The 23,860-nt window shown below is 39.5% G+C and overlaps 1 protein-coding gene across 5 annotated transcripts in view; it reads left to right on the top strand.

The window, feature by feature from the left end:
* The window catches only part of GRM1 (glutamate metabotropic receptor 1), a 182,555-nt gene that overhangs the window by 104,958 nt on the left and 53,737 nt on the right, over positions 1-23,860 (top strand). For all 5 annotated transcript variants that reach the window (XM_005489183.4, XM_074537582.1, XM_014268598.3 and 2 more), the window contains exon 4: positions 8,706-8,941. In XM_005489183.4, coding sequence (XP_005489240.1) covers positions 8,706-8,941 — 236 coding nt within the window. The remainder of the gene's footprint in view (positions 1-8,705; positions 8,942-23,860) is intronic.

Below are 23,860 nucleotides of genomic sequence, written 5' to 3'. Positions count from 1 at the left end.
AACCAGCAGGAATATTTCTTCCTAATTATCCATCCTGAAAAGGGATTGCAGTTGGGCTCTTTATAGTGGGAATGACCATCATATCCTTACTATCCATGTTCATTTTTTGGTGGAGTATTCTTGCACATATACCAAAGCAAAGCAGCAGCAAGGGGATGCAAAAAAGTCCCCAGGAACTGGTACAGAGATGCACAGGGCTAATCATCTGTTTTTACATTCATGTGTATTAATAAGATGTCAAAAATCTTGGATTTCACTGGATGTGGCTGAAGTTCTGTCAGGGAAGGTTTAGGTTGGATATCAGGAAAAGGTTCTTCACCCAGAGAGTGTCTGGGCACTGGAACAAGTGCCCCAGGGAAGTGATCACAACACCAGACCGACACAATTCTAGAAGTGTTTGGACAATTCTCTCAGGGACATGGTGTGACTCTTGGGGTGTCCTGTGAAGGGCCAGGAGTTGGACTTTGATGAGCCTTGTGGGTCCCTTCCAATTCAGCTTATTCTGGTTCTGTATTTCTGTGATATTGAAGCCCTGGAGCACCTTAGATGAGGCACGATGCTAAGATTAAAGTTTCTAATTTGTGTGTGTTTGTTTAAAATTAGATATTATTCTCTACACACATGCTTCCCTTTGAAAAAGATACTGTGCTTTCATGATGCCTCATGTTATGAATTTCAAACATGCAGTACAAGGATTTAATCCACTTGTCAGTCTGTGGTGAAAGCATGTGCATCCCTTTTGAAAAATCAGCCATTGCCTTAGAGAATACATGAATGGTATCTGATTTTCCAAGATATACAGCATTGTGCACCATTGAGAACTGTAAAACCTTTCCTGCATAAAAGCAGCAACTACATTTAAAAATGCCAAACTTATCAAGAGTCTCCACAGTAAAGACTCTCCAAGATATTGCCTGCATGATAGGCAGTGAAATTACATTATGCAAATTGCATGCAAATATATGCACCACATATGATAATTAAAACCTTTGTAAATACATATTTGCAAAATACAATCCATCATGGTCCACAAGGTTATAATCTACATTTTTAAATGAACAGTGCAAAAACTTTGAACATTTACATGAAAGTGAATGATGATAATTTGAAACATTGTGAACTGTCATTTACCAACTTTAGATTCTTTACAGAGTGTCATTCATTAAAAAAAAAAATCTCTGATTGATTAAATAAAAGATTCAAGCCCTACCAACACTTTTTGTTTGTGTGAAATATAATAACTAATGTGCTACTGTGACTGAGCTTTCAGTAATCATGAATGGGAAGTGAAAAATGTTTTACTCAATGTCATGAAGCAGAACCTGACAAGGACAAAAATTTTACTAAGAAATGTGGCAAATCACTTCCAGGAAACGGTCTTGGAATTATTTTTAAACTTTTTAAACTTTTTATCTCAATTTCTCTCAAGAAATAGCACCTCCTGTAGGACATTAGAATTGAAACCATGATGGGTACACGGTGCTGTCTCAAATGGAGCAGGGTTAACTGGTAAATCATACCAGTCTCTTCAGTAATTCTGATCTTTGACATGCTCTTCAGTCTCAGTCTAAAATCTGTGCAGTCTGGCACCAAATGCTCCTCTTGTACCTTCTTTTGTGTGTGCATGACATCGTCAAGGCAGCAGTCTTCTGTTTACTTTTTGCTTTCTAAAGCTTTCCCAGAAGGAGCTTCTGTGGTTTTCTTCTTATGCTTCCAGTGTGCAGAACCAATATTCCCATGCTTTCAGTTAATTTTAGTTCAGAGTGACCTATGGAGGTGAGCAAACTGCAGAAATATAAAGGCTGGAATTCAGGATACATTTGACCCCTGCAGAGTTTGTGGAAAAGGGAAACAGATATGAATCCCAAAGTACCTTGTGACACTGTGGTTGAGAAAAACAGGGAGCTAGGGAAGGTGATGACTCCCACCTATCTCCATCCGTACATGCAGGAGCCAAACCACTGGACTATGTTGAGGCCTACATCAGAGGAGGCTTTTCCAGCTTTCTGCTTTTGTGAGACCTCACCTGGAGTACTGTGTCCAGCTCTGGGGACCCAGAAGGTTTTGGACCTGTTGGAGCAAGTTCAGAGGAGGCCACCAAGATGATCAGAGGGATGGTGCTCCACCACTGTGAAGACAGGTTGAGAGTTATTAAACCTGGGGAAGAGGAGACTTCAGAGCCTATTGCACCTTTCAGCACCTAAAGATGGCCTACAATAAAATGTAGAGAAAATTTTTACAAGGGCTTGTACTGATAGGACAGGAAGGATTGGTTTTAAACTGAAAAAGGGTGGGTTTAGATAGGATATTAGGAACGAGTTATTTATTGTGAAAGTGGTGAGACACTGACAGAGGTTTCCCAGAGAACCTGGGGATACCCCATTCCTCAAAATCTGTCAGGTTAGACTGGATGTGACTTTGAGTAACCTAGTCTAGTGAAAGGTGTCCCTGCCCATGGCAGGAGGGCTGGAGCTAGATGACTTTTAAGGTCCCTTACAATCCAAGCCGTTCCATGATTGTATGGTATCACAAATTTGTCTTCCTTTCAGCTGAGAAAATTTAGTGAACTTGATTCTTCTGGTTTTGAGGAGGTCAGTCAGTTGCCAGCAGGGCTCAGGTTACAGACTGACAATACACAGCCTTTCAGCCTGCTCTTGTCAGCAGTGACATACAGGCTTATCTGTAGCCACGGGGTTAATTTCCTAATGTTGCTAGGATTATAACACAGGTGAAAGTAAAACTATGCTTTTTAAAAATTCCTGGTTGGCAACTAAAGAAAGGTCTCCCACTTTTCAATACAAGTGTGTCATTCTGGGGAATTAGCTAAATGAGTAAGTGCCAAAAAAGGCCTTTTGTTTCCCATGTTTGCAACAATACTTATTAGCAATAATGATCAGCACCCTTTAGCTGACATTGCTGACTGCGGGGATTGACTGACAACGCACATGCCTAAGGAGGAAAGTCACTTTCTGAGTTGCTGACTTGTGAGTATTGGACAGTCTCAATTTCCTTTACATGGCATCTTCTGTTTAAGGCATGTCTCACACAGACACTGAGTATCTTTGGTAGTGCTCCTTATTGCCAGAAAATAGGCCCATCCTCCTTCACAATAAGGTAGTTATGTTTTTTCTTCACATCAGGCTGGTGAAATAAAGGATTCTTTTAAAAAAATCTATTCTCAGAAGAAGGCAGCAGAGCAGTCAGCTACAGAGCTGTTCATGAGTAACTCTGGGCCTGATTCTACCACCTATGATCATAGCAAGTGGCAACACTATGTTTTTTTTCTTTTTCCTATGAAATTATTCCACTTGCCACACTGCTATTTTTTGGGTTGGCCTTATGCTCAGCTCTGTTTCCATCCGTTCTGCCAGTAAAGAAGAGGAGTTATACAACTCTTGCATGCAGACAGGAGAATGTGTGCAGGCTTTTCCAGTGGGATGCTGTCAGAAAAGACTTCTGTAAAATGAGAGAGTGAAATTTGCAGCTTCCAAGTCTGACCAGCTCTAGAAATTGAGACCACCGGCATTTGCCAGAATCAAATAACAAATTATTTAAGTGCTACTTAGCACTATTTTGGGTTTTGTAGCACTTTGAAATACCTCTACATAAGCAGTGTCTGAGCCTCTAAATAAGAAGTGTCTGACTACTCCACAGAAAAACAGTTTTGCAAAAAGTATTTGCAATTAAAATGTCCAGCCTTTTAAAAACATATATAATCCAGCATATAAGATTTGTTTTTAAAAATACAGCTATTAACATATCAACAAAATATCTTGGCACTTGATTGAATGTTGAATTCTCTGAGTGGTGCTGTCCTCATACTTAAATGCATTAGAAGTTTGACAGAACAGCAGGCCAGCTGGCAGCCTTGAGACTGTGGCAAGAAGGCATTCAGCACGGGCCTCTGCAGGGACATATATCAACATGAAAGGGGAGGTGTACTGGCATGGACTTTAATTTTGTGGAAATGAGGCAAGGCACGAATGTAGATTCCGAGCCTTTTGTGTGACAGTTATGGTCACGTAGTTCCCTGCCACCCTGTTTGAATGGGATAGCTGTAGGGAGCTGCTGTGAAGGTTGAATACTTGAAACTAAAGAGATACAAATCATGTTAATATGATTGACTTATTTGGTTTTATAATGACAAGAATATCTGATGTAGGCAGAAGGATTATTACAGAAATAATTCATTTAGCATTTAAAAGGGCTTCCTGCTCTTAATTTCTTCTCTTTTATAACTTGTCCATAGAGAAAGAAAATATCTCATAATGAATAAAAACTTCTTAAGAAAACATAACCTCAGCTAATTCAAAAGGGAGTTGCAGCTCTCCAGTCAGAGGACTCTAAATCATTTTCCCTCTATAGCTTTGGACAGTCAGATCAAACAATTCAAGAGTGCAGGGATCAAATTGCCAGTCAGTATCCATGACTGACAAATGTGTTCCATTTTCTTTACCTGTGAAAGATGCTAACTCGACAATAATCACAGGGAAAGCAGTCCTCATAAACAATAGTGTGTTTACTTTTGTGGGTTTGCCTGTTTGGAAAAAGCATCTGGATGAGTAACTCTCTGAGCACTGTGCTGAGAAACAAAGAGCTGCTGCTGCATCACTTAAGAGTTAAGCCCTGAAGAGATGAAAATAGAAAAGCTGATTGCTGGTTGTCTCATCAGCCCTTGTGAAAAGCAGCTGACAGTATTCATGTTTGGAAGAGGAGAGGAAATTGGAAATCCATTCCATTTCTCCCGGTGTTTCAGTCACAAGAATATATGTGACTGCAGTTTAAAAAATATAGAGAGGCTAAGATGCTTAAGCCACAATTCAGTGATGTCCATTGTCACATATTAACAGAACAGTAAAGTGACTGGGAAAAAAAAGCTTTGTTTCTTCAAATCTCATCTGTGATAGTGGTAACTAGGACTTCTGATCTTCTGGGGTAGCTTTGAGCTTTTTCCCTTTCCACTTGATTTTTGTTTGTGAGTGAACACTGAAATTTGGATTTGGTATCATTAATATCAGCCACCAGACTGGGACTTGGACCAAGAGCAGCTTGCGGAGTATCAGTGACCGTTTTTACTGTGATAAACACCAGAAAACCACAACAAAAGCTGTTCTTTCTCTCCTAAGAGAGAAAAAAGAGTGGTTGCCAGTTTGACACCCACATGCTTTTCCCTCCCTCACTGTTTCTGTCATCACACTTGAAACTCCCTCACAGAGCTTCAGATCAACAGTTGCACAAGGTACCCAGCACCGTTCAAGGCTAGATTGTCACACACATGGACACTTCCCAGGGGTGGCAGTTTGGGTAATGGATATTGGGCCACCTCCTGAAATCTCTAGCAAAGGCACAGAAAAACAGGCTAGCAAAAAGTACTGTGTGTAGTGCTACTTGCTATTCAGCAGGATGAAAGGAGGATAGTAGGTGGAATGTTCTTGTTCTGACAACAAAAGAATAGTATGTGCTTCCTATTTAAAATGAAATTTCATTTTTATGTTGACTCAGCTATTGGTCTTTGGTTCTGTCATTGTCATCTGACCATCAGTATCATGCTGTCACCAAGCAATAAAAATATAATTTTTTTCCCCACCATCTTCTAGACCACTATTCATTTGTTCATATGACACCAGGGGTGCAGTGCTTCCAGACAATCTTTTTAAAATGCATATAAACAGCAAAAAGGAATGCAGAAAGGTGTTATAACAGGATCTTGGACCTCTAATAATCCCCCCACAGCTGCAGGGAGGGCTGCACATCCCACTTAGGGCAAATTTCACCTCAGTCAGCCTGCAGCTGCCAGGATGGCATGGATCCCCTAAGAAACCAGAGGACTCTTCTTTGCTTCCTTGATTTTACTGAAAGTAGAACTAAGCTCCCATATGAGCTTCAATACCCATGAGCCATTTTTTCTCTCATTCAAGTGATTTTTCTTCACATTTTGCTGAGGATGAGACTTATCAGACAGATTTAACAATTTGAGGAAGCTGAAACGAGAATAAAAAATATTTGGAGCCAGAAAGAGACAAAGAAACATTAGGTGACAAACTCTGTTCCAGTTTAGGGGAACTTTTCAATGAGCTGCCCTTAGAGTACTCAAAATACACTTTCTCTTGTTTTGTTCCATTTTGTCTTTGGAATTTATGTGGCCATTTTCCAAGCTAAACATATTGGGGAAGGGGAGAGGAAAATAAATAACTATTTTTTGGCTGATAGGAATCCAAGCAGTAGCAAAACTACCTCATTTCAACAAGGTCTTTTAAAAAATGGCTCAATTTACTTAATTCTTATGTCTTGCTAATGTTTCTGCTTGAGTCTACCATTTGAAAGCCAAAAATATTGTGACAAATAATGAGATAATTAAGTAATTAGGAGCTAATTACTCATACTGTAAGAGTGATCTCTTTCTTACTTTTCCCCCACATAAGAAAAAATAAATATTATGCCTTTTTCTCCTCTCTAGTGAAAATTTCCATTCAAGAAATCTAGAAAGTTAATTATCATGGTTTTACCTTTGTATAGGTTATCTAGACCAGGATTACCTAGACCATGGTCTGTCATGAAGAAGCCAGGAGAGCATGGTACATTTTATTGTTTGTCCTCAGCATATGGACAAGGGGAGAGTGGGGTGATGCAGAGAAGCTGAACCATGGCATCTTTCCCTCTCCAGAATTTCAGGCAGTCTGTTGGGGCAGGGAGCAGGGATGGACAAATTGTAGGTTTGTAACTCTGTGCACCCCCGAGGCAATTCAAGTGCAGCTGTCAGGCCAAGGCTGAGCCAGGTGGGTGTCACTTGGGCTGTATTGGTACAAGACACTGAGTAACCTGCACCTCAGGCTGTGGGAAGAAGTGACCAGCAGCTTCTGACAGGTTCAGCTTGACAGAGTCCCTTTGGGACACTTCCAAAATCTCTGCCTCCCTCCTGTGACCTACACCCTGCATCTACCCCAGCTCTTTGCTTTTATACCGTGTTTGAAATGCAACAGGCACATGTGTGTATCTCATGCTGTATGAAGATATTTGTCAGCGGTTTGTAAACTCAGAAATTGTGGGTGGTTCTACTGCAAGGCCTTGGCAAAGGGGGAAACAGAGGAGGAATCCTGCCTCAAAGATGCCATGGAGTGCCATCTTAAAATATAGATTTTGAGATACTGAGACTAGGTTGAAAGGAATGTATTGATTACTCTGCACTGCTAGATGCTCCATGTCTCAAATAACTTCCATAATAGAGTCATGTGTTGTGATTGAGATGTGGAAAGAATTTACTACATGGATTTTCCTGTATTTTCATGGAAAACTGCCATTTTCTTTCTGTGTCCTTAGAGCAGAGATGCAGCAGTTAATGTGAATGCCAACTAAACCATGCAGCTGTTTAGTGTGGTGGCTGACGGCCAAAAGCTCACACATGTCCAGTACATAGTCACTTTACAGCTGTTTGACCAGGACTGTGACAAAGCCTGCTACTTCAAATCATCTATATTTTCTTTTGTGGTGATCCAGGCACACCTGCACTGAGTGTCTCATAAATGCCCTCAGCTGGTAATGGTGTCTGCACCACAGCACTCTTCTCAAGGCTGTGTGTAAAAGGCTTCTAACAAAGACCTTCTTTCAGTCTGTCTGGAATTCAGGATGCAATTCTCTTTTGGGTGAATCTGAGACTTCTCTCAGTGGTGAATTGCATTTTACCTCTTGAGCTCTTTGCTGCTGGAAGTGCTTCATCTGTCTGCTATTCACAGAAGCAGTGCAGCTGATTTCATTCTGAATGCAATAGACCTGGATCTGAGGTGCCAGAATAATCTATTTCTCCCATTATATGCCCAGCATTTTAAGATTAAGCAATGTCTGACTTATATTTGCACTTAAATTAGACTGTAAAAGCATTGTTCTTCGGGGATGCTAATAAGAACTGCAGAATGACACTAAATCAATGGGCACTTAAAGAAGGAGAGAAAAAACTAAAGAACTAAACTAAAGCTCAGATGCTAAGCCCAATGGACTTTATTCAAACCTGTTAAGATAGACTTTCCATGAAATAATATTGTCAAGAAAGAGCATCTCATATTTGAAAAACAGGGAAGTAAAGCAGAAAGCCATTTTTTCTTAATGAAAAAGAAAAAAAGAAAAAAAATAAAAAAGAAGAAGGATGTGGGGGAAAAAAAAGGCATTTTATCACAAATCCCATGCAGCGGGAGAATAGCGTTTGGTTTTCTTTCTGGTTTGGTTGAGTAGTCTTACTTCATTCTCTTCCAACAGAATGCAATTCTCATGTCATGTTTGATTTGAATTGCTCTTCCACCTGTATGATCCATACATGCTGAGGTATATTTTGAAAAAAAAAATCCAGAATTCTAGCTTGTGTTCTTTTTCAACAACAGTAATTTTCTGTTTCCACCTCTTACAGGACAGCAGAAATTAAGTAGAATCTCTTCAGTCACAGGGATATCACAGCACAAGCTATGCCTAAATAACCTTTCCAGAAGGACAAGGATAAAACCTCATTATTCTGGATGAGTTAATGAGGACTCTGCACAAAATCAGTCAGACTGCTCATTACAAGTCTCTATCACTCTGCTTTTTCTGCCGGGATTTTACATCTTCAGATTCCCCATTAATCACTTCCTTCCAAGGGTGCCGGCCTGCCTTTGGCTGGTGGCTTTTCCAAAACCAGCTTTCTGTCTTTGTGTAATAAGCGGCTTTTTGCCTCTTTTCAGTGACGGCTGGGCAGACAGAGATGAGGTCATCGAAGGCTATGAACCCGAAGCAAATGGAGGCATCACTATCAAGCTGCAGTCTCCTGAGGTGCTGGCGTTCGATGATTACTACCTGAAGCTGCGGCTGGACACCAACACCCGCAACCCCTGGTTTCCCGAGTTCTGGCAGCACAGATTCCAGTGCCGCATCCCAGGGCACCCGCTAGAGAATCCCAACTTCCAGAAGAATTGCACTGGTAACTTGTCAAACATTTCAAATATTTTTCCGGTTTTTGAATCTGTGCTCTGGCAAAAAAATTCTCCTTGGTTCTGGTTTGGGTTTTTCTTGTTGTCATTTCATTGGCTTTTTGTTTGGTTTTTAATTAAATGTCTGGTTTTGGTTTTTTTTGTTTATTTTGTGAAAAGAAAGACGGTGACCTCAAATTGAACAGATTATAATCCCAGCTCTAGTGGGATTATATCTGGTGCTTGTTGCACAGCCTTCTCTCAATTTAGTTCTGCTCTGTTATAGACCAACTTGCTACCATTTTATGTTTTAGGGCTATGCTAAGTCTGAGTGCCCAAGTCTGTAATATGGCTTGTAAAAAATAGAGACATGAAATTTCAAGAAAAATATGAACAAATTTATACTTTCTTTCCTCAAAGTCATCTTTTCTGATAACTGAGGAATCAGGAAATTCACAGACAATATTACAGCAGAAAACCAATTTTAGAGAAAATTTATGAATTTTAAATTTGGCCAGTCATCTGCTTTACCTTTTTTTTTTCTTCTTAACCTATTAAAACATATGCAGTTTGTTTCTACTATATAGCATTCACATAAAAAACATGTTTTACACAAGGAAGTAAGTCTTACCTCATGGCAAGTGAAGTGTACCTCTGCATAGATAATTTTTCTCTTCCATTCAGAATCTGAGAAAATGAGCTAAATACTTCAGTAAGATTAAATTTATTAGTAAATTAAGTGAGAGATAATTACATTTCTATGAAATATTTCCTGAATTATTTTTGCCAATATTTTCTTTGTAGCTTGCAAATATTTAATTTGTAGTCGAAAATATATACTTGATGGTAAGGAAGTTATTTCCTTAGAAACAAAACTAATGAAGCCTTACTTTTCATCCATTTCTTTCATATTCTTTACATTTTGACCTCCTGTATCCCCCAGCAGAAATCTCAGTCTCCTTATGCTCTCTGAGCTGCATTCCCATAGTTTCTAGTTCTTCCCTTTTCCATCAGTAATAATTCCTAATGAGGACTTCCACAGTCCCTTTTGTTTCTCCCCTGTTCTATTCACCATTGAGGCACATCACCAAATACTGTCCCTGGCTTTAAACAGGACTGATGTGCTGACTGGCAGCCAGGCTGGCCTGTCTGGGTGCTGAGGGACTAATAGCAGGCCAGACAGGCTAAATCCATACTGAGTTTATAGTGATAATTTTTCCTCAAATGAGTTACTAACTTTAGACTTTAGCAAAATGTTGATTTTTTTTTTGGTGTAAATATTTAGTCTGCTTTAGAAATGCTTCAGCTCAGACAAAGAAGTTGATATAGGCCAACAGGGGCAAAAATTGCTAAGGAGAGTTGAGTGATTTATGCACAGTGCAAATGCACAGGCTTCTTTTGTAAGAAAAGAAATTTAAAATTGCATGGTTTTGTACACAAATACATTTCATGCTGATGAACAAAGGTTCAATTTCAAGACATCTCAGCAGCTGTTATAAACATAGGTAGTTTGTTATCTAGCCTCTCTTTGGTTATGAAACTAAAAACTTGATTCTGAACTTTCATAGTCAGTTTTTATCTGGTGTATCAAAGGCAAGGGAACTCCCCACATGGTGACTTCAAAATGGCCAGCGTGGGGTATTTCTGCACAGAATGCGTAGGTGAGCTTCCAGACAGTGATTGCTGTAGACTCTAAAATTGTACTTAAGCCAAAAAAGAAAAAGTTGAGAAAATCATGGAAGAAAAGTAGTGGAGGCAATTTTATTAAGAAAATGTCTTACCCCAAACTTTTCGGGATATCCCAGGTTTGAAGTCACTGGACATGGGAGGAGCTCTGAAGAGGCATCATCACATGCCTGCCCAGTGTTCTGGGTTCTCAAGGTGTCAGGGGCCACTAAATTCTGATAATACTAGTGAAACACAAAATCATTTATCTGCATTGGCAGACTCTGACAGTTAATAGTGTCAAGTCAGGCATTCAGACATCTTTCCCTCCTCTAGAAAGCTGTCAATTTTTGCATGAAGCCTCAAAATATGTGATACTTCTTAGGCTTTGCTGAAAAGCAGCCAGCTCTTAAATTTGGTGGTCTACCACTGACAACCCTCAGGCTTACCACACACAACTAAAAAAATCCATAAATGTCTCAAGTCACCAAAGGGAAGCATCATAAGATATCTTTCCCAATAATGACATACCTACAGAATCAAGAGATCTCCATGTCCCCAGCAAATCTGTGGGCAATACAATACTTATTTTTACTTAACTACACAGATCTGACTGCTGACTGTCTGGCACCACCAAAGCTTTCTGTGAACATATCTTTATCTGACATTTCTAGAAGGTTAAGAATGTCACTTTAAACACTAGCAGTTTCAAAGCTGTTTGGTTGAGACACTCTCTCCAAGGAGGTCTAGTATGACAGTGCCAAGAAACCGCCTTCTTCATCTCTCACAGGTTTGGAGGCAGGACTTTTCACAAACTCTCTGTTAAAAAAAGGAGTCTCTTCCTTCACAAAGTATCTCTGTACACAAATTTGAAGGAGAAAAATCCATTATGCTCAATAAACAATAAGCACTAATATATGAAACCCATTAAAAATGCCAATAGATGATGTGAATAGTTCTGGTACTACAAATTTAAGTACTGCTGCCACTCCTGCATCACCCTAGGAAAATAACCAGTAGCCAGTACTGGTATCAAGCACCTTATCTCCAGTATATCTAGGAGCTTTTTGTCCTACCTCAATATTCCTATGCAAAAGCACGTAGGGCCATGTATCATGGAAAAAGCTGAGTCTCCTGTGGTCCCAGGAATCCATGCACATTATTAACAGGTGTTGTGACTATCTCTGGGTCATGACCTCCTTTGTATTACAGAAGTGCTCTGTTAGTCCTTACTGAGAACAAAACACACCCATACTTTAACACAGACAGCAATTACCAAAGGCAATACTGCTCAAGTTTGTTTTCCATGTCTGGAGAGCTAACATCTCAGGAAACTATATAATGAAAAAAAGAACTATGTGCAAAAGTTCTTGTGATAGGCAAGCATAGTTTAATTGTATTTACACAGCAAGGGGTTTCCTAGGAGCAGACAGAGGCAAGAAAAAAATAGAAAAGACACTGTTGTTCTTTGAATACCTTATTAAAATATATTCACAATATTTCAACCAATGTTTTGAAAAGGAGCTTAATAGCAAAGTTTGTATCTGTTGAGATTTTTCAGTTACTGCCTGCCCATTATAATTTACTGGCATACAATCTAATCAGTTTACTGAGTAATTTATTCAAAATTGCCACTGGCATGTGAGGTTCAATTTTTATCATTCATGGATAGGCAAGGACTTCTCCTCGAGCAATTACAGCTGCTGCATCTGCAATTTCTCATACCCTATTACTGTTGATTCAGCATTAGCTCAGGATTGCATACTCCCTGTGAAACAAGGGAAAGCTAGTTCCTAGAAATCTCCCTTCTCTGATGACAGGAGTTACTGCTGGAATTCCCTCATTCAGTCTCTGAGGAGACTGTTGTCCTTCAGAAGGTCTCATATTGCACTGAGCCCTGAATGCACATGCATATTTTGGGGGGGGGAAAAAAAAAAAAAGTGTATCTGCTCTAAGCACTATTGGAAGGACACAAGTCCGAGTGTGCTCTACTCCATGAAGGCTATAGGATGCCTAACAGTTTGCCACAATTTCATAATAGCTCATCTGGATTACTAGAACTAAGCAGTAGTAGCAAAAAATTCTTGGGAAGAGAAGAAATCCATCAAGACTATTGCAGTTACTGCTCATTTAGATCATCTCTTCTTGCAAAAATTAAACAACTTACTTTTCCCACTTGGGTGGCAGCCAAATGAGTGGGAGATCTTTTTGACTCATTCTTTGCAATGTTTTAGCCAAGAGCCTCTTGTAACAGAATGCCTTGCTTTCCCTATCCCTCTCTCCTTCCCTCTTTCGCCAGCTGCTATAGGAAATATTCTTCCTCAACAGGATTCAAGTATAGAAATTTTATTACATGTAGATGTATTGGATCTGGCTGGGATTGGCTTAACTTTCCCCACATCAGCCCACAGAGTGCCGTACTTTGTATTGGTACCTAGAAGAGTGTAGATAACACACAGTTTTTTAGGGCACTGCTGAGCAGCGTTCACACAGCATTGAAGCTCTATCCCACCCCACACCCCCACCCTCAGAGTCTGGTAGGCTGGGGGTGAGGGGGCAAAAACCAGTTGACCCAAACTGACTAAAATTTCCACACCATATGATGTTATGGTCAGCAATAAAGGATGAGAGAAAAGATGAGAAGGTGGGAGAGTGTTTGTTATTAAGGCATTTGTTTTGCAAAGCAACACACTGAGGCCCCATTTCCCGGGAAGAAACTGGACATCATCTGCTGACATAGTTAGAGAATACATTCTCCTTTTCTTCCACACAGGGTCTTTGGTTTTTTTTAATGAAACTATCTTTATTTTTACCCATGTGGTTTTAATTTTTATTTTATGTATTTTTCTCCCCTGTCCTGCTGAGGAGGAGGAGTGAGAAAGTTCTTGGTGGGCACTTGACAGCCAGCTGAAGTCAATGTACCACAGCAGAAAACACACATTTGTATATGGATATTCTCCGAGAGTTTTCTGGGTATCTAACAGGTCAAAACCACTTCCAATACAAAGATGTTCTTAAACTGTCTGTGCCACTAAGGTACTTGTAATATATCCCATGTAGCTGCTACACTCTGTAGGAAACAACATCTTACAACTCTGCATGGACCCCTGACACACAGTAGAATTCAGAAATTCACACCATTCTTCATGCCCTTCAGATAAAATGTCAGAACAGAACAGAGTGTTTTAACAGTAATAAAAAAGGCTGTTTCTGAATTTGAGATACTAAGACAGTATCTGACTCAGGATGGACCTGACAGAAACTTCCTTAGCACACAGCCTCAGGCACTGCCCCAAGGAACAGTCCCTGCTTATCTCAGTTCATTAGAAAACAGCATTTTCTGCATTTTGTAGATTGTACACAGATGATAGACTGTGTATGTCAGTCAACAGAGTTAAGATATTTTTCCAACAAACTTGTAGGATGTTTTCCCAGATCTGATAGCCCAAATGAAGGTGGGTTTTTTTTCCACACAAAAATACACTGGCTAATCTTTCTCTGTTGCATGTGGTGAGCCCACATAGGTCAAAATTAAATGCAAGTCATACTCACACAGAAATTATATAAAACTCAGTGCAGTGCAAACACTTGTAGGGATGTCTGAAAGCTCTTTTACAAAATGCCTTTTTCTCCTCCTGGCAGATCATACAGTGGCTGGAGTTTATGTAAACCAGGTGGGCTGAGTCCTCTTCTGCACCACAAGAGACTGTTATGAAATTGGTAATAGAACTGATGCAAATAACAGATTATGCTCACAGCAGTTCATCTGCTGGGACAACAAAATACATTGGCAGGCAATCAGCACAAACATTTTTCAATAGAGCAAAGTGGAACAAAGTAGGCAATTCATGATTCATTCATCGATTCAATTGATCTTTGTGACAAAGGGTTATTTGTCAGTGAATGTATTTGCTGCAGATAAGAACAAGAAATGTAGATATTTTTTGTTCCAAAGGAAGTCATAGTCCAAGTTCCCTTCGGGATGCTTACTCATACTTTGGTCATGCCATAAGGATTTCTTTATCTGCTAATTCCTGTCTTGGCCCAAGAGAACTGCAAGCAATCAGTCTGAGTGCATCCAAAGTCACAAGGATCACAGTATCACTCAGTCTAGAAGGTAGCTCAGGTAGTCCATCTCCCTGTCAAAGCATGGTAAGTCATCAGTACAGACCAGGTTGATCAGGCCTTGAAAACCTCCAAGGTGGCACAGTGTGTCTGGGCAACCTGTTCCACTACTTGAATGTGAAAAAGTTTTGCCTCATATCTAAAGAAAGAATCTAAACTTCTCTCATTTCAAGACATGCCTATCATCTCTTGTTCTTCCACCAGGCCTCACTATGATAAACCTGCCCCTCTCTCCTTCACCACCCCGTGAGTATGAGGTACTGTTGTAAGGTTCCCCTGCAGCCATCTCTTCTTCAGGCTGAGCAAGCCCAGGCCCTTCAGTCTGCCCTCAAAGGCACGGACTGCAGCTCCAGGTCATCCTGATAGCTCTCTGCTGCAGGTACTCCAGGTTATCAATGTCTTTCTGTGTTAGGGATTCACAAACCACCTGTAGTGTTCTAGGTGCAGCCTGATGAGCGCCAAGTAAAGGATGGTGGTGATGGTTAGATTATCACATGCCTCAGTCACTGGTTGTGCTGCTGTTACCATCCTGCTTACAGGTTGCTGCTTGCCATCACTCCTGCCAAGGCTCTGTATGTCCACCATATTCTTGTGTCAAATTTGGTCCTAAGAAGGTGTATCTTTTCCCATCTCCTTTCTGCAGCAGACATAAGCTTTTACCACATCTGGCCAGTTCTAAAGATTACCACAAATTGTCATAACATTAAATCATGAGCAGAACATAATGATAGCAGAAGAAGCTTAGGAAGGCTAAATATTCCAGAAGGGTCATTTATGCTTTGGTATGGATAATACAGAGTCATATTTCTTGAGATGTTAATGTCGGTGAATATAGATTATTTTGTGACTGTAAAGACCTTGGGCTACTTTTGGTATGGCCATAATCTGAAAGAGATGTGGAGCACAGGGTAGAGGTGGTTTAGGTATTAGTGACCCACACAGCAATACAAAAAGCAGTGCAGTGTTACATGAACATACCAGCTCAAATAGTGTATTTATATCTGTGGAATATTATCCAATAATTTCAACAGTTGGTTCTGAAGTCAGGTGGGGTTGTTAGCCTCTAGTTAAGATTTTTCTGAAAAGCATCCCTAAGTGTTTGCCACCATTATCACCCACTCATTAAAAAGTAACTAGATTTATCCTATCCATACTCACGGTGCTTATAATTTTAATGAAAAGTTTTGGGTTTTTTCCTGACATAGGATATCTGTGGTTTAAAAATGGTACTGCCCAGTTCAGTGCCCCAGCCAAGAGTCTCCCAGACCAGATGCCACTCACTTACTCACCTCTTCCCCTTCTTGGTCCAGGAATGGAGTTGAGAATTAGAGGCACAAAAGGTGAAAGTCATGGTTCAAGATAAGAAAAATTTACTGGAAACAAAAATGAAATAAGAAAGTGAACAACAGCAGTACAATGATAGCAATGGAAGGTATAAGACAAAGGAACAAAGAGATGATTTACATGAAAAACTGCAACAGATACCAACCAACTCTTCCCCACCACACCACCTTTCTCCCATGGGAGGGGAACATAAGAGAAAGTTGCTTTCCTTCACCTTGGCAATGATGTAAGATGATATCAAATAACATTACAGTCTTGGCTACAGCCCGTCCCAATGATTTTGGCTGAAAAAAGGACAAGGACAATAACATATTTTTTGGAAGATCTACAAGACCTCTACTCATGTCATGAGGTTTGTTTTTCTGTTTTTGTTTGTGAAGTTCTCCTTGGTTGCATTTATTGCACCAGATGGGGAGACAGAAGACTGAAGGCTGCCTATTGCCATCCTGAGACACAGTTGTACTTGGCCAATGCATCTTTCCAATGACATCCAGGCCACCAGTAATGGAGTTCAGAGCTTCTCTTAATCAAGAACTTTTTTCTCAAGACCCACCCTACTTTTCATAAATCTATATGAGATGACATGAGGTTCTCCTTTTCTCATCTCAGTGGACAATACACTCCAGATGTCTACTTGATTTTTCTATACTTTTCTGAAGGAGAGAATGCATTTCCAGTGAGAGCTGATCTGAGTTGTTTCCAGAGATGAACAAATTAGATCCAGCAGGCTTTACTAAGGCTCATCCTGCTGTGTCAGACAAGTGTGCAGGTGTTTCTCTGAGAACATTATTTTTATCTCAACATCTGCTGGGCTCCCCCATGGAGCACCTCTCCCATGAGATTCTTCATCAGCAGAAGCACCTACAATAGGAATTACTGCCACTAAAATAATTCAGAAAAAGTAATTATAAGACAACAGCCTGGTGTACACTCTGCGAAGTCAGCCACTGCTGGTAAATCACCTTTGTGGTGTATAGGAGACATATTTTTAAGCTCTTGAAGAAGGAATCAAGTTATTGGCATGCCATAACTTCTTCAAAATATATTTTACATTAAGTATCCTGTGACTTGTCCATGCTCACCTCTGCTTTGCGTTCTCATTACATATTTAGGTCATGTATCACACTCTTTTTCTCAGTATGAGGTAGAACATCCTAGTGATACAAGGAGTGATCAAAACTGATAGCAATTTCATTGGCACCTAGAACAAATCCTACTGGGAACAACTTGTCTGAAAATATTCTAGTTGCTACTTTTCTTAGTCAAGTCTTTTTTACAGCAGATAAGACAGGAGAGTTGTAGTTTCATTTTGTTTCCCAATGTTACAGGCAGCTTTTAAGGCTTAAAGATGAGGAGGATTAATAATGTGCTTACTGTGATAAATAATGTGAATTATTCAGAAAAGAGATAATGGCCAGGTTTTTGTTCATTTGGTTCTCCCTTTTTGTGTCCATGTTTGGAAAAAAAGCAGTTATATTTTTCCTGTATTTTCTATTTCCAAAACCACTTTTAAACCAGGCTGTCTACAAGTATACAATAAAAATAAATATCTTTCTTCTTTTGGGACCCATAACAAAAAAATGACATCATCATGAAATAAAGGAGAGGCACAATATGCATGTGCCTTAGTAAACAGCATAGAAGACAGTTTACAGAACCATGCATATTACAGCAGCATATGACAAAAGTTTTCAGAAGCTACACCTACATTTTCCATTCTGAATTTTAACAGTAAAAGCTTGCATTTCTGGGATTAAAAAGTCCTCGGGTAGGCTTGTAATATTGATCCTTCTCCATTACATGGATGAACTGATGGGGCTACTAAGGAAGAGGACACCTGAATTATTGTGCTCCCTTGTGCCTCCTTCAGGCTCCTGTCTCCTGTGCCTAGAGAGAGACAGGGCCACTCCTGACTGCTCAGATTGCCACAGTTGATTTAAACTTTTATCAGGAGCACAGTGAGGACAAAAGCACACAATTAAAACAAAAATTGACTTGTTCCTAGAAATCAATTGTTTGTGCAGGTTGTGCATCAGAACAATTAGCAGAGATATAAACATTTAACCAAACCAGGAAGTCAGTCAGATGAAATAGCACAAGCAACTGATCTGAACACAAAGCAAGCTGCTTTCTGTCAGCCCTCCATGTCTTTTATTAGATGATATCTTCCATTTTCTCATTTACCTGTAGGTGGAAAGTTTTAAACTCAGCTTGCAATTTTACAGGTTGTCATTACTGGCAGCGTTACCCCATAAATACAGGTGCAAAGGAGAAGCAGTGGAGACTAACACATGTAGGCACAGTCCCACATACTCACACCTGTTTAGCTGCAGACTAGAGATACTCTTTGCACACAAAGATATTTTCTGAAAAATAGCCAGTAGTGTTTTTAAAATAAATGGGTTCCTCTTAAAAGATTGTGGGCAAGCAGTGGCATAAAGAAAAATAAATTATGAGCCTGAGTGGTAAAATCTAAACCATGAAAACCACAGAATTTCCTATTCAGAATATGCTGTGTTGATATCCACAGGGAGTATAATCTGATGGAAGGTGTGTGGTCTGAAAAGCAGTGCTGCTAGAATAAATCTCTGTTTTCCCATTCATCCTGGGATGTCTGGGGAAGTGCAGAAGTCTGCTTGTGTGGAGAGAGTTAGGGGAAAATGACAAGATACTGCCTTGACACTGTGTTGCTGGCTGAGCCAGAAATCCACTGTAGCACAGCAAGGCACTAGACCAGTTGATGTCAAAATGTTTCCTCCAGCTGAGATTTTTGAGATTCATACAGTAGAAAGCAGCTTTGGAGGAACCCACAAGTTCAAAGCTTCCATTTAGCTTGGGATTCAGGCTCAGCTCTGTAGGAATGAAAAAGCAGGGCTGTTTTCTTCGAAGCAGTAGCACTGTACATATCATGCTAGGCAGTGAACTCTTCACTTTCTGCAGAGGTCAGCTTAGTCTGCAGCTTTTTCCAGGCTGATTTTGTCTAAAAATTCGTACCAGAAGACCTGTTTTCTTGTGAGATCTCAAGTACCTGAGTGTTTTCTGCATTGTCACATTTGGCTACACCCAGGAAAACAGCAGGTGGGCTAAAATGGATGCTTTTAAAATTCTTTCAGATCAGAAAGAATTCTGCTTCTGTTTTTCTGTTGAACTTGACATGTGACTACAGATTAGGGCCACTTATTTTATCTTCTGATTTGCTTAGCTCTACTTCGCTGCTAGTCATTGATGCATTATCCTTGTGCAGACATTGTTCAGAAACTCCTAATCTTAGCTTAGCTTTAAGAAGGATCATTTCTGTGTTACTGAACACAGCCCTGGGCAGGTGTCTGGGTGAGGGGAAAATAAAATGGGTCTTTGTGATCTGTGTATTTGTGATTAAATGATTGCATATTGCAAGGGTTAAAGGGAACCTGTGGATGCTCCTATCATTTCAAAACAATGCTTAATTTCACCAAAAATTGTGAGTGTACTCTGCTAATTTATAACAGCCCAGCTAGATAGGAATGCCAACACCACTTTGTAGCTCCAGAGCAGCTGCAGCATCTGGCTTTGGTCCTGGGAAGCCATGGTTTTTTCTGTAAGAATCTGCATGTTTGCAGGACTGCTGTGTAGCCTGGGCCTTGCATATTGGATATCCATGTAGCTCCAGGATCCAGCCCTTCACACAGAGGCTGCCTTGTGTGAGGATATGGGCTATTAAAGACAAAACAAAACCCAAAACCAACAGCAAACTTGGCAAAGGAGAAATTTGGAGTAAGCTATATTTCTGCAGAAGTAAGGCACATTGGTGTTTGTGTTCATTTGTATTCTGACAGCTAATATTGGTGGTTTTAATAGCACCTTAGCATTAAAAACAGAACCGAGGAAGAAAGTTTGTACTCTAAGAATAATAATAAAAAAGCCATTAAAAGAAAGAAAAAACCAGTAGTACTGGCTGATGGGTGGTACAGACAAGAATTCTGAGGCCCTTCTAAAATCAATAGTGATTTAAAGCACACTGAACAGTGGATATCTTTCCTGGCTGCTCTTTGTACTCCCGCAGAACCACTGGAATTTAAGATAGGGAAAGACTAGTTATGCCAGCTAGTTCATGTCCTACCATAAGGGGAGTACTTGGTCTATTAACATGAGATTTTGACTCACATTTTTGAAAACCTCAGAATCTCATGCCCATACACTGACAACAACTGCCACTACTTATACATTTACAAATCTAGATCAATGGAGGGAAGAGAGATTGTGATTTGTTCCATTTTCTGTCTCCATGCCACATAGGGCCAGAGATAAATATGTGTATTTTATTACAATCATCATATTTTTCCACTTTCCAATCTAAAGACCCTGACTTTTGTTTTGGGTTTTGTGCTGGTGCCATATATTTAACATATACTGAGAATAGATCCCTTGCAAATTCCCTGCCTCATTTGGGGTTAATACTTTCTAGGGTTAATATGAAAGTTGCTTATTTTCAATTCTGAAACAGCACTTTCTGATGAAGATGCTCAAAATTAGGCTCCTCAAGTGCATGTTCTGAGACCTAGATAAATTGGCCTGATTTTTAAGGGTACTGATCTCCCATAATTTCTATAAAAGTCAACAGCAGCTAGAGAAGTTCAGGCATTAATCAAGTCAATTAATTAGGTGCCCGAATATGTATTCAGGTTCCTAAATTAAGTATTGCATGGTGGATAATGTTCTGAAAGCTGCAGTACAATTACTGAGTTCCATCTCTTTCTTTCAGATAAGGTCTCAGGCTGCATATAAAAAGCATGACACCTGAAATATAATCAGTCCTATTTCCTGAACTATTTTTCTATTGTAGCGTGTTACAATGAAACATCTACAAGGGTATCTGACTCAACTTTTTTCTTTTTGTTAAGAGTGAACACTTGATTAAAACTATCCAAATAGCATGAAAATCTATACACATTCTTTTACATTCGTAAATGAATTTGATTGTAAGTGTGTTCATTCTAGTCTCATGTAAGAGCAGCAGCAACTTATTATCTGCTAGGCTTGTTCCAAATAACTGATCTGTTAAGAATAGAAGTTCTAAATATATCTTTAATTGAGTGTGCGAGTAAGGCAGCAAGGTTACATAGCTACCTAAGGGAGAGTGGAACACTCAAGATTGGGATTTCTTTCTTTTTAATTGTTTCTCCCCAGGAGTTCAGGTCATGTAGAAAATGGTCTCTGTGGAATCCTGTTCTTAGAGAATCTTGGTCAGGATCCACATGGCACTGGAAGAAGGCTGTGAAGAGAGCAAGAGATGAAGGCAGATCCAAGGTCTCTGTGATAACAACTAGATTAAGTAATATTGGAATTAAATTGGTGCCTGAGGCCTTGGGAGCATGGACACTTGTGGGACCCTGCAGAGTTTGAGAGAGGCTCAGAGACAGTTTATTGTTGAGCTCTAACTGACAGAGATAGCTATGTGAGACACAGTAATAGCACCAAATTAAATCCTCTGCTTTCGTATTCCCAAAAAAGGGGACAGAAGAAAATAAGAGAAAATAATAGTAATAAGTATACCACCACCACCGAAAATAACCACCCAACAAAATCCATGATGCCAGATGAGAATACGGCCTCTGAACAGACTGAGACAGATCAAAAGTCATTCCATTCCATTCCATTCCATTCCATTCCATTCCATTCCATTCCATTCCATTCCATTCCATTCCATTCCCATTGCTTGTGAATCTTCCATTAAAGTAACTGTGCTGGTGCCTATGTCCTTTAAAAGAAAAGGCTGAGCCTGACTGTTCAAATGCCTTTGTTGGCATTAAATTTTAGCCAGTTAATGAAATAACAAGATGGATTTCAAATGCTATATCAGGATTTGAAATCACCATCTTTGTTGATTACATATACAAACCATTCAATCAAAGAAAAAGATCATTTGGCATATTTTATTCCTGATTATAGGATGAAATATTAATTTCTAATTAAAATAGGAACTGAGAAATAATATGTTGCTGCAGAAGGTGAATGGTAATTTCAAATAAGTAAAAGAACATATTGTGGTCATTTTACAGGCAGACTGTACACAGTCCAGCATTTGAGAAAAACAAATTAATCATAATAATTATTTGTCAAGCTCTCATAGTAATTCCTCTCTTTTTCAAAAAAAAAAATGCTGGAATCACTTCACATTTTCTTCTATGTTTTTTTTTTTTTTCTGGAATGAATATGTAATTTAATGTTATGTCCTAACTATCTGAATTAGTGTAGATTTCTTTTAAGCCTAAACTGCTTCTGACTTGATGGATTCCCAAGTTCAGAATCAATATTTTATTGATTTCCAGTTTAAAGCTTAGAGTATAATGTTTGAGTAATTTGACCATAACAAGCCACTGTATTTCCATGTAATTTCCTGTTCAGTTCCATGAGCCTTCCAATCTGTGATCACAGTATTTTAATCAGGGATGAACTTCCATAAGCTAGAATGTCTGAATATTGATCATTTTATGATCTGCAAGTAGATGAAATATTTTTACAACTTACTTGCTTCATGATGGAGTTGATTCCAAACATTTTTATTAGAATGTACATAAAAATGAATGTCCATAACTTTATTTCATTATGGCATTTTGAGTATACTTCTGGTTTGGCACATGACTGCAGCCATGAAAACGATGGCACATCAATACAAAGTCATGCTTCTTTTCAAACCATTTGTACTGATGCTTGCTTGGGAGTATAAGATGCAGGAAGTGATTTCTTTTAAATAGGGGCAGTTATTTTCTTTGTTGTTTCCCAGTGTATTAATTCAAAACAACAGGAATTAAGATAATAGCCAAAATGAGGCAAACAACAACTTCAAAACTTAGCGGTTTTGGCAGGTTTTTGTTATCTTGCTTCACTGTTGAACATTCTGTGAATTGTACTTCTTAAGCTGATTTCATTGAAGTGCACACACAAATATCACAAGTATGAATCTTTTTTTTTATTATTCTTTGAAGTGGACTGAGTTATTTTCACCTTGCACTGAGCTATACTTTGTAGATCCTTCCATTTCTATTTCATTAAAAACCAGTCCTCGCTGCAGAGCTATTTCATCAAGATCATTCCACCAAAAGCTATGAATAAGGGGAAGCAATGCTAAAATGTCCTGCCAAGCCTTTAACAGTCCATAGCAATGGATGTGTACAGAGGGGGTTTCAAATGGCAGATTGCAGGCTTGTTTGGAGAAGGAATCTCAGCATATCATCCTCATAGGGCCATAAATCCTATATTTTTTGGTAAGTAAAATTTCTTATGAGGAATCTTTATCCTAATGGGAAGAAACACAGAGGCTTCAGGCCATGTCATCCCCTACAGAAGCTTTATTAAGCTGATGAGCTTCTGTCAAGCCATCTGCTCTAAGTGGGTTTCTCCAGACCTGCATTTAACAGCATGTCCCCCTGTACATGAACTTGTAGAATTTCTCTGCTTGTTACCTAATTTCTTTCTCCTTTCCCGCTTGGTTTTGTGGACTTACATCTTGCAACTTTTCAACTTTGTGATCAGTTTCTTCAGCTCTCAGTGGCAGGAGTTATAAACGCACGGGAACAATCTGTGTAGATTGCAAAGCCTGTGGTGTTGGAAAGCTACACCTTGCCAGGGGCAGCTAATGAAGGAAGAGACAGCCCTCTCCTGGGGCTCCTGGCATGCAGACAGATGTGCTGTTAGCGTGGCCCTCAGGTGATGCGTTATGTTTCCCTTCAAGTCCTTTCTTTCGCTGCTAAACAACACTGGAGACAGAGTAGGAAATGTGGATTCATGGAGAAGTGGAAAAGGAATGTTTTTCCCCA

The sequence above is a fragment of the Zonotrichia albicollis genome, chromosome 3 (genome assembly GCF_047830755.1).
Source record: "Zonotrichia albicollis isolate bZonAlb1 chromosome 3, bZonAlb1.hap1, whole genome shotgun sequence".
In the NCBI taxonomy this organism is placed as follows: Eukaryota; Metazoa; Chordata; class Aves; order Passeriformes; family Passerellidae; genus Zonotrichia; species Zonotrichia albicollis.
The sequence above is the reverse complement of the archived record's forward strand: the minus strand, read 5'-3'. Positions and strand labels throughout refer to the sequence as shown.